General features: G+C 32.8%; 1 protein-coding gene across 1 annotated transcript in view; it reads left to right on the top strand.

Moving 5' to 3' along the window:
* Positions 1 to 17,196, top strand: part of CDK15 (cyclin dependent kinase 15) — a 136,347-nt gene that overhangs the window by 21,396 nt on the left and 97,755 nt on the right. The window contains exons 6-8 of the mRNA XM_051983770.1: positions 9,805 to 9,867; positions 13,406 to 13,529; positions 14,516 to 14,636. Of these exons, the coding sequence (XP_051839730.1) occupies positions 9,805 to 9,867; positions 13,406 to 13,529; positions 14,516 to 14,636 (308 nt within the window). The remainder of the gene's footprint in view (positions 1 to 9,804; positions 9,868 to 13,405; positions 13,530 to 14,515; positions 14,637 to 17,196) is intronic.

The raw sequence follows: 17,196 nt of genomic DNA, 5'->3' as shown, positions 1-17,196 counted from the left end.
TCTCCTCTTTCACCTTTTTTTCCCCCCAAAAAATGTAAGCTAGGTGTCACAGATAGAATGCTGGGCCAAATGGAAAAGGAGGTACAAAAGCTAACTGAAGAAATTGATTCCTATAAAAATTTGAATTGGGCAAATAGAAGCTAATGACTCTATGAGACATCAAGAATCAGTCAAATATGAACAGATTGATTTCAGAAAAGCCTGGAAAGACTTACATGAGCTGATGCTAAGTGAAGTGAGTAGAGCCAAGAGAATATTGTACACAGCAACAACAAAATTATATGACAATCAACTGTGATGTATCTGGCTGTTTTCAACAATGAGATGATTCAATACAATTCCATTAGACTTGTAATGGAAAGAGCCATCCAGAGAGAACTATGGAAATTGACTGTAGATCAAAACATAGTATTTTCACCTTTGTTGTTGTTGTGATTGTTTGTTTACTTGTTTTTTTTTCCTTTTGATCTGATTTTTCTTTCTTTTTTTGTCTTCCTTCCTTTCTTTTTTTTTTTTTTTAAATATAGCTTTTTATTGACAGAACATATGCATGGGTAATTTTTCAACATTGTCCCTTACAATCACTTCTGTTCCAACTTTTCCCTTCCTTCCCTTCACCCCCTTCCCTAGATGGCAGGCAGTCTCATACATGTTAAACATATCAAAGTATATTTTAAATATAATATATGTGTACATATTTATACAGTTCTCTTGTTGCACAAGAAAAATCAGATTTAGAAAGGTAAAAATAACCTGGGAATAAAAACAAAAATGCAAGCAGTCCACATTCATGTCCCAGTGTTCTTTCTCTGGGTGTAGCTAGTTCCGTTCATCACTGATCAATTGGAACTGAATTAGATATTCTCATTGCTGAAGATATCCACTTCCATCAGAATTGATCCTCATATAGTATTGTTGTTAAAGTGTATAACAATCTCCTGTTTCTGCTCATTTCACTCAGCATCAGTTCATGTAAGTTTCTTCAAGCCTCTCTGTATTCATCCTACTAGTCATTTCTTACAGAACAATAATATTCCATAACTGATTGATTTTTCTTGTGCAGCATGATGAATATGGAGATTGATGTAGATCAAAACATAGTATTTTCACATTTGTTATTGTTGTTATTGTTTGTTAACTTGTTTTTTTTTTCCTTTTGATCTGATTTTTCTTATAGAACTTGGTGAATATGGAAATGTGTTTAGAAAAATTATATGTTTAACTTATATTGGATTGCTTGCTATCATGGGAAAGGGAAAGGGAGGAAGAAAAAATTGGAACACAAAATTTTACAAAGGTCAATGTTGAAAATTATCTTTGCATGTATCTGAAAAAATGCTAGTATTAAAAAAAAGAATCAAATAAAATCAAAAGAATGAAAAATAGAAAAAATATAAAATGCCTCATTGGAAAAACAACTGACCTGGAAAATAGTTTGAGGAAAGATAATTTAAAAATTATTGAAGTATCTGAAAGCCATGATAAAAGGAAAGAGCCTGGACATTATCCTTCAAGAAATTATCAAGGAAAACTGCCTTGATATCCTAGAACTAGAGGATAAAATAGACATTGAAAGAATTCATCATTTACTTCCTGAAAAAGATCCCAAAATGAAAACTCCAAGTAACATTTATCCAAATTTCAAAATTATCAGGTCAAGGAGTCAAAATAGTTCAAATATCAAGGAGTTACAGTTAGGATTACAAAGAACTTAATAGAATTTATATTAAAGTATCAAAGGACTTGATAGATGATATTCCAGAAGGCAAAGAAGCTTGGTTTACAACTAAAAATCAACTACCCAGCAAAATTGAGTATAATCTTTTAGGAGAAAAGATGGATATTCAATGAAAAAGAGGACCTTGAAACTTTCCTAATTAAAACCCCAAAGCTAACCAGCAGAAAATTCAATCTTCAAATACAAGACTTAAGAGAAGCACAAAAAGGAAAGAAGCAGGAAAGGAAAGAAAAACATGTTATTCAATAAAATTAAATGGTTTACATCCCTACTCTGGAAAATGGAACTTGTAGTGCTTGAGAATTGTATCTCTATTAGGGTAATTAGAAGGAGTATACATAGGCAGAGCATATGGGTAAAAGATGACCGATCTAATATTAAAAATAATGAGGTATGAAAAAAGGATTGTATTGGGATAAGGGGAAAGGGAGAGACAGAATAGTGTAAGTTACATCACATGACAAGGTGTAAAAAAATCTATTACAGTAAAGGGAAAAAAGGGAAGGGGGGTGAACATTATTTGAACCTTACTTTCATTGGATTTGGCTCAAAGAAGGAATAACATACAGACTCAATTAGGTATGAAATTTATCTAACCCTATAAAGAAGTAAGAGAGGAAAGGGGAAAGAAAAAGACAAAATAGAAGGGAGAGGAATGGGAAAAGAAAAATTAGGGGGAGTTGATAGAAGGGAGAACAGATTGAGGGAGGCAGTGATCAGAAAGCAAAATGCTGGTAAGAAGGGACAGGATGAAAGGAAAGAGAAAAGTATAAACAGGGACAAAAATAGAATACAAAAAAGAAATACACAGTAATCATAACCATGAATATGAATGGGATGAACTTTTCTATAAAACAGAAGCAGAAAGAAGAATAAGTTAAAAACCAGAATCCTACAATATATTATTAACAAGAAACACATTTGAAGCAGAGACACAAACAAAGTAAAGGTAAAAGGCAAGAGCAGAATATATTACACTTCAGCTGAAGTTAAAAAAAAAAGGCAAGAGTGACAATCCTGATCTCACATAAAACAAAAGCAAAAATAGATCTAATTAAAAGAGATGAAGAAGGAAATTACATTGAAGTAATATCAATACTAAACATATATGCATCAAGGATTAAGTAAGTTACAGGAAAAAATAGACAGTAAACTATACTAGTGGGTGACCTCAACCTCCTTCTCTCAGAACTAGATAAATCTAACCACAAAATAAATTAGAAAGAGATTAAGGAGGTAAATAGACTTTTAGAAAAATTACACATGATAGACTTCTGAAGAAAATTGCATAGGGATAGAAAGGAATTTATACATAGATAAATAGCACCTACCCCCAAATTGATAATTTATTAGGACATAAATGCATCACAATCAAATGCAGAAAGGCTGAACTATTAAATGCATCCTTTTCAGAGCATGATGTAACAAATTATGTGTGATAAAAGGGCATAGAAAGTTAGACTAAAAATTAATTGGAAGATAAATACTGTAAACCTAAAGAATGAGTGACTCAAACAACAATTAATAGAAACAATCAACAATTTCATCAAAGAGAATGAAAATAATGAGATAACATACCAAAATTGACGAGATGTAGCCAAAGAAATTCTTAATGGAAATTTTATATCTTTAAATGCTTACATGAATAAAGTAAAGAGAAGATCAATGAATTTTGCATGCAATTAAAAAAAACAGAAAAAGCTAAAGAAACAAAAGAAATTTAAAATTCCCAATTAAATACCAAATTAGAAATTATGAAAATTAAACAAGAGATTAATAAAATTAAAATAATAAAAGTATTGAACTAATAAATAAAACTAATAGCTGGTTTTGTAAAAGGCCAATAAAATAAACTTTTGATTAATTTGATTTTTAAAAAAAGAAAAAAGAAAACCAAACTACCAGTATCAAATATGAAAAAGGTAAATTTATCACCAATGAAGAGGAAATTAAAGCATAATTAGGAACTATTTTGCCTAATATTATGCCAACAACTATGACAATCTAAATGAAATGGGTGAATGTGTTCAAAAATATAGATTACCCAGGTTAACAGAGGAGGAAATAAAATACTTAATCCTATTTTAGAAAAAGAAAATGATCAAATCATCAATGAACTCCCTAAGAAAGAATCTCCAGGGTCAGATAAATTTACAAGTGAATTCTACTAAACATTTAAAGAATAATTAATTTCAATTTGGAAAAATAGGTGAAGAAGAAATCCTACCAAATTCCTTTTATATTACAAATATGGTGCTGATACTTAAACCAGGAAGAACCAAAACAGAAAGAAAAGTATGGACCAATTTCCCTAATGAATATTTATGTAAAATTTCAAGTAAAATATCAACAAAGAGATTATAGCAATTTATTAAAAGGATAATGCATTATCGCAAAGTGGGATTTTTTACCAGGAATTCAAAGCTGATTCAAAGGAAAACTGTCAGCATAATTGACCATATCAATTACAAAATTTACAGAAATCATATAATTCCATCATAGATACAGGAAAAACTTCTGCCAAAATGCAGCACCCATCCTATTAAACACATTGGAGATCTAGGAATAAATTAAATTTTCTTTAAAATAATATGCTATTGCATATCTATCTAAAACCATTAGCAAATCTGGGGGAGGGGGTGGAGGGAGGAAGAGGAAAAATCAGAACAGAAGTGAGTGCAAGGGACAATGCTGTAAAAAATTACCCTAGCATGGGTTCTGTCAATAAAAAGTTATTAAAAAAAATAAAACCATTGGCAAGCATTATAATAAGGATAAGCTAGAAGATATCTTAATAAGATCAGGGATCAAATAAGGATGCCTATCATCACTACTATTATTCAATATTATACTAGTAATGTTAGCTTTAGCAATAAAAACAAGAAAAAGAAATTGAAGGAATAAGAATAGGCAATGAGAAAATGAAACTATTACCCTTTGCAGATGATATGATGGTACACTTAGAGAATCTTAAAGCATTAACTAAAAAACTACTTGAAACAATTAATAACTTTAGCAAAATTGTGAGATGTAAAATAAAACCACATAGGATCAGCATTTCTATATATTAACAATAAAGCCTAAAAACAAGAGAGAGAAAAATTTCACTTAAAGTAAGTGTAGATAATATACAATATTTGGGAGTCTACCTGCCAGGATAAACCCAGGAACTATAAGAACACAATTACAAAACACTTTTCACACAAAGTCATATATAAACAACTGGAAAAATATCAATTGTTCATGAATAGGACAAGATAATATAATAAAAATGGCAATTTACCTAAATTAGCTTGCTTATTTAGTGCCATACCAATCAAATTGTTAAAAATTATTTTATATAACTAGAAAAAATAATAGCAAAATTCATCTGGAAGAATAAAAGGTCAAGGATATCAAGGGAATTAATGGAAAAAATGCAAATGAAGGTAACCTATCTATGCCAAATCTAAAACTATATTATAAAGCAGTAATCTTCAAAACTATTTGGTTATGGCTAAGAAACAGAATGATAGATCAGTGGAACAGAATAGATACATATTTCATGGTAGTAAATTACTATATTTATATGTTTGATAAACTCCAAAACTCCAATGTATGGAGTTAAGAACTTGCTAGTTGACAAAAACTTCTGGGAAAACTGAAAAATAATATGGCAGAAACTAAACATAGACCAGCATTTCACATATCATACCAAGACAAAGTCAAAATGACATTATTTAGAAATAGAGTATGATAGTATAAACAAATTAGAAAAACAAGGAATAGTTTGCCTGTCAGAACTATGGAGAAGGGAAAAATTCATGATCAAACATGAGATAGAGAACATTATGAAATGCAAAATGGATAATTTTGATTACTTACATTTTAAAAGTTTTTGCGCAAACAAAACCAAGATCACCAAAGTTAGAAGGAAAGCAGAAAGCTGGGAAACAATTTTTATAGTCAGTATTTCTGATTAAAGGCCTCATTTCTCAAATATATAGAGAATTTAGTCAAATTTATAAAAATGCAAATAATTTCCCAATAGATAAATGTCAAAGGTTAAGAATATGCAAATTAAAACAACTCTGAGGTACCATCTCATACTTATCAGGTTGGCTAATATGATACAAAAGGAAAATTATAAATATTGGAGTTGTAGGAAAATTGGGACATTAATGAATTGTTGGTAGAATTGTGAACTGATCCAACCATTCTGAAGAGCAACTTGGAATTATGCCTAAAGGGCTACAGAACTGAGTACATCCTTTGAACCAGCAATACTACTGCTAAGTCACTATTCTAAAGAAATCATAAAAAAGAAAAAAGGACCCCATGTGCAAAAAATGTTTGTAGCAACTCTTTTTGTGATGGCAAAGAATTAGACATTGAGGGATACCCATCAATTGGGAAATGATTGAACAAGTTGTGGTATATAAATGTAATGAAATACTTTTGTGTTACAAGAAATGATAAGCAGGCAAATTACAGAGAAAACCTGAAAAGACTTACATGAACTGATGCTGAGTGAAGTAATCTGAACTAGGAGAATATTGTACATGATAATAGCAATATTGTGTGATGATAACATGATATACTTAGCTTTTCTCAGCAATGCAATGATCCAAAACAATCCCAAGTAACTTTTGATAGAAAATGCTGAAAATATCCAGAGAAAGAACTATGGAGTCTGAATGCATATTGAACCATACTATTTTCACTTGTTTTTTGTTTTTTCTTTCTTGTAATTTTTATCCTTAATTCTGATTCTTTGTTAATAACATGGAAATATGTTTACCATGATTAGACATATATAACCCTTATCAGATTAGTGCTGTCTTGGGGAAGAGAGAGGGTAAGGAGAAAAGATTGGAACTCAAAATCTTATAAAAATGAATGTTGAAATTTTTCTTTAGATATAATTGGTAAAATACTAATTGGTCATTATGCTAATAAGAATTCAGCACAATAGTATCCCATCACATTTATATATCATAATTTATTTATTTAAATAGTAGGGTTTTTTTAATTTTCAAAATATATACAAAGATTGTTTTCAACATTTACATTTGTAAAACCCCATGTTCCAATTTTTTCTCTCTCCCTTCCCTCCAACTCTCCCCTAGACAGCAAGTAATCCAATATGTTAAATATGTGCAATTTTTCTATACATATTTCCACAATTATCTATCATAATTTATTTATCCATTCTCTATTCTTCATTTTATGAGCTCCTAGCTGTAATTCCCATTCTTTGAGACCTCAAAAAGAGCTATAATTTTTTTTTGCACATTGTTAGAGGTTCTTTTGGTTAGGAATAATCTTCCCTTAATGTATACTCCCTCTAATTCTTCCTTGTCTCTTCCTCTTTCCTTCCTATTTCCTATTAAAGGAAATGAAATTCTATAAAGAACTGAGTGTGTGTGTGTGTGTGTGTGTGTGTGACATGTGTGTAGTCTCCCTTTTTCTGACTAGTTTGCAAGAGAGTGAAGTTCAAATGTCAGTCGTGAACAACCTCTTCCTTAGTTCTTGTTTTTGTAGATATCAACTTTCATATTCTTGTTATCTTCGATAATTTCTCCTAATCTTCCTTTCCTTTCTCTTGCAGTATATTCCTCTTCCCCTTTCTTTCCACTCTTTTATTAAGATCACCAAGACAGAACAATTCCTAGGCCTTATCTAATTGGATTTTTTCTATGAACTTTGATGATAATAAGGTTCAGAGGAGATATTTATCATCTCTCCATATTTGAATATAAGCACTGATTTAGTCCTTTAACATTGTATATTCATGTTTATACCTTTTTATGTTTCTTTTTACTTTTTTCCCCCAAAGGCAGTTAAGACTAAGTGACTTGCCTAGGGTCACACAGCTAATAAGTGTTAGGTTTCTGAGACTGCATTTGAATTCAGATTCTCCTGACTCTAGGGCTGGTGCACTATCCAATGTACCATCTAGTTGCCCCTGTTTCTCTTCATTTTTGTGTTTGAAAATCAAAAGTCTCTGTGGATCTGGTCTTTCTGTAATGTTTTGAAGCCCTCTGTTTCATTAAAGATCCATTTTTCCCCCTACAACATTATATTAAGTTTTGTTGGATAAGTTATTCTTGGCTGTAAGCCCATATTCTTTGCCTTCTGGAACAACATATTCTAAGTTTTTTGGTACTTTATAGGGGGGCTAAATCTTATATGACTCTGACTGTGGTTCCTCAGTATTTGAATTTTTTCTGGCTATGTACAACATTTTTTCCTTGATCTAGAAGCTCAGATTTTGGCTATGACTTTCCTGGGAGTTTTAATTTTGGGATTTCTTTCAGGAGGTGATTGATGGTTCTATTTCCAATTTGCTCTCTAATTCTAAGAAATATGGACATTTTAATATTTCTTGAAATATGATATCCAGGCTCATATTTTTATTATGGTATTCTGCAAGTACAATGATTCTTAAATTTTTTTTTTCTCAATCTGTTTTCCAGCTTGGTAGTTTTTACTATAAGACATAATACATTTTCTTCTATTTTTTTTAGCCTTTGACTTTGTTTTAATATTTCTTATTGCCTTATGAAATTAATGGCTTCTATTTGTCCATTCTAATTTTTATGCTTATTGCTTGGACAAGATTTGGTAACTCTTGAGCCAAGTTATTAATCCACTTTCCAATTCTTTCTTTCAGAGTTCTAATTTCTTTTTAGTTTTCTTCCTCAGGTGCTCTCATTTCACTTATAAGCACATTTTTTGAATTAAAAAAAATTTTTTTAACTTTAAAAAAAGTTCTTGTTTCCTTTCTCCCAAAAATTTTAGTTGAATTTGTGCCCAAGGTATATTTTCCTCTTAGGTCTTGCTTATAGATATTTAGGGATTTTTTTTTCTTCTAGATTTGTGTCCTAAACTTCCTTGCCACCAAAATAGCTCATTATGGTAAAATGTATTTTTTTTCATTTGTCCATTCTTCCAAACTACTTCCTGATTTGGAATTTTATATTAGGGCAAAGATATATGCCAATTGTAGAGGCAAGGGCTGGGTTGGTCCTATTGCTACTTTCCTCGGTATTGAATGTTATTGCAGGATCTCAGGGAAAGGCTGAATACCTGCAAGCTTTCAGTGTTCCCTAACTAGTCTGATCCAGGAAAAAGTCTACTTACTGACCCCTTGTCTAAACTCTGCAAGTTTCTGACCTGTGTTTGGGTTTGTACAAGAGTGAACTGGCACTGGATTCCTCCTCTATCAGTTAGCTGGGAACCTTTGTTGGTTTAGATATAGAAGTCCCTTTGGTCTGGAATTCCTGCATTGTCTGGACTTCCCTCTCTACAGACTGAGCTAGATGATAGAATTGAGATACAGCTCTGTTTTGGGGGCTGAAATAAACTGTTGTCACTAGCTTCTAAAGGGCTATCTTTTTCCATCCAAGATCTCCCTTCAAGGGAATATCAGCCCTCTGTATATCTCCTCACTCTGCCCTGGATCTGTAATCCAGAACTAGGTTGTGGTCAACAGAACTGCCAGTTGGCAATTGTCACTGTCACAGTATCTCCTCTTGCCCTGATGTATAGCCTGTTTCTGAATGTGTGCCTTGTCCAATCCCAATCTTCAGTGTCCACAGACCTTCCTACCTGTCTTACTGTGTTAAATTGAGCAGGACAAAGGATTCACTGTGATTTTTTTCTGGATTTTCCCATTATGAATTGGTCTGGTACATTTTCTAGATCTGTTTGGAAGATTGGGGGGGGGGTAATTGCAGGGAAGCACCCTGCAATACTCCCATTATTCTACTCTTTGGGCTGTATATTATTGTTGATAACTTGCATTTCCTCTGAAAAGTGCCTGTTCATACCCTTTAACCATTTGTCTATTGGGGAATGGCTTATGAAGTTGAATCAGTTCCATATGTATCTTGGAAATGAAATCTTTATCAGAAAATAATTTTTGTTATTAACCAGTTTGTCTTCAAATTTCCACAGCATTTGATTTCTCAGAATATATTCTGAAGGTTGTCTGCTACCTGCCTAAAAACTGATAGTTGTGTATTCTAACTTTATTTTTCTTTGGATCCTTTCCTTCTTCCTGCTCCCATTATTTCATTTAGCATACTGACTTGGCCCAATATATGTCTCAACATCCAGGAGGTCTTCATCCTCACAATGTCAAGGTGAGTACTTTAGATAACAGGTTTCTTAGAAAGAGAAGAATTTTGAAATGCATTCTCATTCTCAAAACAGGTCATGTCAATTCTCATGAAACCAAACAAAAGAGCAGAGTTCACTGTTATCCTTACCCAATTTAAACCAAAATAGAACAAATATAAAATAGGCAATGGGAGATAATACTAGAGTATTGGGGTGGCATTGGATTAGAAAGGGACTGGACTGCCAACTAAGAACTTTTTACTTTGTGTTATAGAAAACAGGGGGTTGTGAAGGTATTTAGCTTCATTTTGTTTTTCAGTGACATGATCATAGACCTGCTTTTGGAAGATTTATCTCGCACTAATGTATAAAATGCACTGGAGGAGGGAAAAGACCAGTGACCAAAAATGGTGTCAAAAGTTCAAGAAAGGCTTTTGGATTTGGTGATTTTGTTAATAGTTGAAGGAATAATTTCAGTAGAAAGGCTTTTGTCTTGGTGACTGAATTTATTGGTGATGTTTAAGAGAGCAATTTCAGTAGAATGGTAAGGACAGAAGCTAGATTGCAGAGGAATAAGGCAAGAATATGGGCTAAAAATGTGATGACAGATAGTACATAGCCCTCTGTCTACACTAGCAAGGAAAGAGGAAGTAACATATTAGAGGGAAGGTTATGGGCAGAAGTGAAAAGAATCAGAAAAGAAGAGATTGAAAATGCTGGAATAAGAAATATTAATTGTTAGCATTCATAGTCTATGTTCCAAATAGAAAATGAAGAAGGGCTGGGCCAGGAACTATACTATGGGTCCATTCTATGGTTTGTTCCCCTTTCCCTTTATTCTTTCTCTTTCTCTACTCTGTCCTTCTTTTCTTAACCTTTCCTACTCTGCCTCCTGGATTCCTTGGCTTCTGTCATGTCTCATCTTAATTCCCACTTTGTGTAAGAAGCATTTCCTAATCTGGCTCCCTGCTCCCCCATTTCATTTGAAAGTGCCTCTTATTTACACTCTCTATGTCTTATATGTCCATAGTGGTGTAAAGATTGTTTCTCTTATTAGGACAGAGTTCTTTGAGAGAGAGACCAAAATTTTGTCTTTTTTTTTTTTGCATCCCTAATGCTAAGCACTATTCTTGGCTAACATATAGTAAATTCTTAATAAATAGGTTGATTATTTCTTTCCTTCTTTCTTACTTTGCCCTCTTCCTTATCCCATCCATTCGTTTTTCTTTCTTCCTTTCACAGTGAACTGTTTTACATTGAAGCATGTTTCTCTGCTATCCTCCTTTTTACCTTTTCTTCTGTAGCTTCTTTTCATTACCCTTTTCATAGTCATTTATATTTTTGATACTTATAGTTAAACTTTTAATTCACTTCTGGTCCATCTTTACACATCCCATTATTCTTTATATTGCAAACCAGGCATTGGCAAAGAACATGGAATTAGTGGTAATCTGACATGGGGAGAGAGAGAACAAGGGGGTTTTCACAGGCCTGAATATTATGTAAATATGAAAAACCAACAAACCTGCTATAAGATAACCATTTCTCTGTCAGGTAACCTATAGTAGGTAACTTAAGTGTTTTTCCCAAAGCATATAGCATGTCCAGTGGCTTATACATTTTTGGTTCTTGCTTCTGGGTCAGGGCATTCTACTCATTAATTTTGGTTTCAAAGTCTTACATACTACTGACAGCTGAGCACTGGACTTGGCATGTCTCTGAGATGCCTAGATCCCCTGATAGGATGGAAAAATTGATTCATCCATTCAATTCTGCCACTGTCTCCATGTCACCAGGAATGCGAGAGCTGGCACTTTCTTTTCAGAGCTGTAGGAACATGTTCTGGGCTGGCATAATCTCCTTAAACACCAGTGTTAGTTTTTAAATTCTCCATTGCCAGTGGCATTGGAAAAAATAGCAAAAGACACTTAGGATATTATATGTTTTTTCCCCTCATTGGCTTCTGTACTTGTGGAAAACCGATTGGAAGCTGATAACTTTTCTAATTCCCAGGCTCAATAACCACATGAAACATTTCTCAGTTTGGTATGGAAATGATCTCTTTTCTCCTTTCCCCCTCTTCATTCCTTTTTTTTTTTTTTGTATGTCTCATTTTATCCCCCCACAATGTCTCCTTTTCTTTTGAGTTTTCTTTTCTTTTAAATCCATCATCTGTGTTTTGAAATATGAATTTAGAATTGTTTAAAAAAATAGACAAAAAGATAACTGACCCTAGTTCCCAGACTATATTTGACCACGTTTTTCTCAGCCCATAGTCTGTTGTTTTAAAGATATCTGAAAAACATTAAAATTTAAACTCTGGAGAAAAATTTCCAGATTAACATTCAAGCTTAATACAATACTTGGAAAGTCCTGCTTCTCTGGATTTTTCAGGTGATGCTTTTCTTTAGAAAAGTGATGACATACAGAAGTTAAACTGAAAATTTTAAAATTAGCTCCTTATTAAGGAGCTAAGTCTGCCCCTTCCTCAACTTTCTGTTTCTGATAATGTCAGCATCATCTTCCCAATCTCCCAGGCTTATTACATAGGAGTTCTATCTTGTTGCTTCTATTTTTACAATGTTTCATATTTATCCTTGTCTCTTCTCTCAGTTCCTGCAACCCCTGCCTCTTCTCACCTTTAATAATACACTTTTATCTGGTCCTCTTTTCTCTAGTCCTTTCCTTTCCAACTCATCCTTCATGTCAGCATCTAAGTAATATCTCTAATGCACAGCTATGATCTTACGCACCCTTCTACTCAAAAACTTTTAGTGACTTACATATGCCTGCTGAGCAAAGAACAAACTGCCTGTAAAATGTTTTGAAAACCAAGCGTTCTACAATCTGCCTCTATTTTCTCTTTCTAGACTTAGCTCATTGTGTTCACCTCAGTCTCCTATCTTTGATTACTTACTTATTCCTAAGTCCAAAATCGAGTCCAGAATTTCCCTTTCTGCCAGTCCATGGTCAGAACTGCAAAATCTCTGAGTTGGGAGGAACTTCATAAATCATTTAGGCTGACCAAAAGTTATATTAATAAATGATTTCCCAACAAAGATGCCACCTCTTCTATGAATTCTTCCATAACTATCCTTTTACTCCATTACATAAAAGTGATGAGACTCACCTTCCTCAAATGAGAAAATAATACTGTCCAAATCTCTTTTTTTTTCACAGATTATCTTTTTCCATGTAACATAGCTATTTGTACATCCATCCTTTGACTCCTCCTCTCTCATTAAAATTTAAGCTTCTTGAGAGCAATGCTTATACCATATGTATTTTTGTATCCCTGACTTATAATGCAAAGCCTTCCATTTAGTCAAGCATAATAAATGCTAACAAGTGAATAGAAATTAATAAGGAAAAGCCAAAAAATTAGAATTACTTTTGGGTTTTGGTCATGGATGATCTTCTGCTACTTTTTAAAAAAGTATTTTAGTTTTTTTCTCTCAAAGAATAATTTTACCATTCTCTTAGAAAACTGTTTTTGATTTAGAGTGGATATTAACACATGATAACATAAAACTGCTTAGGTATGAAGCTTATTCTTTCCAGCTCTTCATGTTTCAACTTTTGCGGGGCCTGGCTTATATCCACCATCAACACATTCTTCACCGAGATCTGAAACCTCAAAACTTACTCATCAGTTATCTTGGAGAACTCAAATTAGCTGATTTTGGTGAGTCAATTTCTCCTTCCCTGGGTCTCATTCTTATTTATGAACAATGATGCTTTTGTGTGCACATGTTTATTTATCCAATACATTGCCTAGATCTTACCTTTGGAAATATGGGGCCCCAGGACACATATTACTTAGTGAGCATATCAAAATTGTATACAGCATGAAAGAGATGAAGATGGAACTCCTTTAGTGTCAGTTCCCTAGTTAGAGGCTAATAAGACAATATTCTTTATTTTAATAATGGCAACAAGCCAAATGTATGAAAGTATCAAGCTTGAAGGAAGGATTTCCAAACTATAGTGTTGTTGAGGAGCCCTCATCCACTGAAAATCTTAAATCTGAGCTAAAATTCTAACTCATGGGTAATTTGGGCATATCAGAAAGGGAGAATAAAGAAGTCAAGTCTCACTATACTGCTCCAAAATAATATAGTTGTATATCTAAGCAAAATGTCAAGGTCTGGGTACCTGTCTTGTAGCAGAACTAGTTCTAGTAAAGGCTATATATATTTTTGGCATGTCTGCTAATTTTTAAATTTAAGCATTAAATTTAATTTAATTTAATAATTAAGTTAAGATTTTTCAATTTAACTTTATAGAGCATTTCTTTTTCAGAAAGAGAGATATTAAAGTGTCAGAGCCCCCTCTTGACCCTATATCTTTATGTCTTATGTCTCAAATATGTCTAAGTTTTTTTTCTTTGTCTATTATAACTTGATTCATGGGGAAAGTATGGTGATTGAAGAAAATCCAAAAATAGAATACCACCAGAATGATATATTATTAAAAGAAAAACTGATGAAATAAGGCAACTAGGTGTCTACAAATTAGAACTATTGATTTATTTTTTGAGTGTTTGCTCTTTTATTTGTAATCTTGGTTGATTTGTTTGCTTCTGGGACAAAATCAACTGCCATGTTTCTATGGGACGTGAGATATTACTTCTATGTGTATGTCTGTGTGTTTTCTAATATGATCTGACAGGTCTTGCTAGGGCTAAGTCCATTCCCAGTCAGACATACTCTTCGGAAGTAGTGACACTCTGGTATCGTCCTCCAGATGCATTGCTAGGAGCCACAGAATACTCCTCTGAATTGGATATCTGGTAAGATTGATACTAAGGCATTTGATGTCTCAAAAATATGCAAATGTAGTCTAATACTTACCTGTAAAGACTGGATCTATCATGGTATTATGTTTTTATGTTTTTAACTCCTTAAGAGCAAGAAGCATGTGGTCTTCTATAATCATTTATCTTCTAAGAAAAATAAGAACTACACAGCAAAATTAATCCATCAGTAGCTATTGGAGGAAAACACTACAAAGACAGCAAATTAAGAACCTTTATTCTAGGTTCTAATTCTAAAATCACTGGTAATGAAATTTTGTATTAATCAATAAGCATTTGTTAAGCACTATTTTGTATGTCACCTATTTTTTTCTAACTGTTGGTTTCTTGATTTGAAAAGATGACATTATAATGCCTACCTTCTTCCTAATTCACAGACAACATAGAAACGAATTTTCCCCATGCAACAGTGGTAACTACTTTGGTGACTTTATTGTAGAACTTGGGAACTGGGGACCTTATGAGATGGAGCGTTGAGTTCAGGACATTAAAAGCTGTCTCTGTAGATTAATATTTTGAGATCATTTGTACTGCACACCCAGAACCATCCTAACCATTTAAAGTTCCCTCTTTTGGTCACATTATGATTTGGAGTTACAATCAATTTCTCACAAGAAAGAGAAAAACAGTTACAATGTTGGTAGGCTTTTTTTGAGTCTTATACTCAGAATATTATGCACTTGGTGTTAACTGTTAGGACCATAACAACTCATAAAGATTAAAAGCCCATTTATTGAAATATAGAAAGATTATAATTTGCATCCATGGATGATGAAATCACAGATTCTAGAAATGTTGAAGTTTTGTTATCATCTAGCCATTATTATTATTATTATGCTCCTATAATGTGACAGCGCCTATATTGAGGCAGTTAGAAGGTGCAGTGGATGGAGGAATGGGCCTGGAATCAGGAAAACTCATCTTCCTGAATGCAAATCTGTTTACTTGAGATTCTTCATTTATAAAATGAGTTAAGAAGGAAATAACAAACCATTACAGCATTTTTGCCAAGAAAACCCCAAATGGCATCGTGAAGAGTTGAACATGACTGAAAAAGACTGAACAACATAATGTGTCAAATACAATGTGGGATTAGAACAATCAACATTTTTCCAGTAAGTTTATTGTATTAAAACTTTATTAACAGGGCAATCACAGGACACTAGATTTAAATTAAGATCTTTTTTTCTTTTCCTTTTTACTATGGGGAGAGTGTGAGTCTGGGTGGGAAAGGACATGAGAGGAATAGGGAAAGAAAAAGAGAAGAGAATTGCTAATTGAAGGAAAAGAAAAAAAAAACCTAATCCTATTCTACTAGACCATGTAATCCCCATGGAATTTAAATAGAATTCCATTTGCAAAGGCATATGATAATGGGTGTTAACTCTTGTCTTAAACTAATTTTAATGAGAAGTGTCTTTTAAAAGTTACTTCATAGCAGCCTTGTCAGTGGTGGGGTATATGTAAACTTAACGGGTTAATAGATTGTAGAAAATATTTAAACATATACAAGTTGGCTTAACTAACACTCCCAGCATTCTTTAATCCCCTAGTATCTTTCTCTTTTTTTGATACCCTTTTCAGGCCCTAAAAGATCCAATTAGGAAGCTTTAGCAAGGATAACAGTATTTTAGGAAGATTACATTGAGTTTTAGGAATGTTTTTGCTTTGGAATACAAAATTCTCTACACATAGTTAATTTTAGGCAGCTACTGAACTTTTTGAAAAATCTCAGATTATCTATGATGTATGTTATGTACAATTAATTATAGTTATGCAAGCTTTCAAAAGTAAAGAGAAAATAAGAAAAAACAGGAAGAAAAGCAGTATTATTTATTGTTTGAAATACTTTGCTATTTACACATATTGTGCAATTTCAAATTCATTTCAATACCAAAAAAAAAAAAATATTGATTCCTCTCTTCCCAGAAACAACTTAGCATATGCTATATTTACCAAGCAAGATGGAGATAGAGGGGCAATAAGGGAGGGTAAAATGTGGAGACTTAAAACTCCTAAAATGCTTTCTCCCTTTAGAATTTGACTTAGGAATTTAAGGAGTGTTGCTCCCTTTTAATGGAAGATTTATTCAGTGAGACTAAAGAGAAATTTAAGAAGATAGCAAAGAATTTCTGAGTTATTATCTTTTGCTGAAGGTAAAGATACAAATGAAGCAACAAAAGAACTCAATTCATTTCTCCCTTCTGGAAGAATTTATTGTTGGATGCCAACTAACATTTTATCTGTCCCTTACCCTAGAAGTAGATCTATAAAACAGAAATTCTCTGAGAAGCTTTTAAGATATGAAGAGGTAGGAGAGCCATTGAAATGAAAATTCAAGAAGAGAAAGTATGTGGAGAGGAGAAAAAGAAGAAAGAAGGGGAAAGATTTTTTTTAAAAAAAAAAAAAAGAAGGGAGAAGAAAAAGAAGAAGAAAAGCATGAGAAAGAAAAAGGAGGAAAAAAGGAAAATGAATGGGTATAAAACAAGGAAGAAAAAGGGGGGAGAAGGAAGAGGAAAAAAGAGAAAGATAATGA

This window comes from Antechinus flavipes, chromosome 3 (genome assembly GCF_016432865.1).
Source record: "Antechinus flavipes isolate AdamAnt ecotype Samford, QLD, Australia chromosome 3, AdamAnt_v2, whole genome shotgun sequence".
In the NCBI taxonomy this organism is placed as follows: domain Eukaryota; kingdom Metazoa; phylum Chordata; class Mammalia; order Dasyuromorphia; family Dasyuridae; genus Antechinus; species Antechinus flavipes.
The sequence above is the reverse complement of the archived record's forward strand: the minus strand, read 5'-3'. Positions and strand labels throughout refer to the sequence as shown.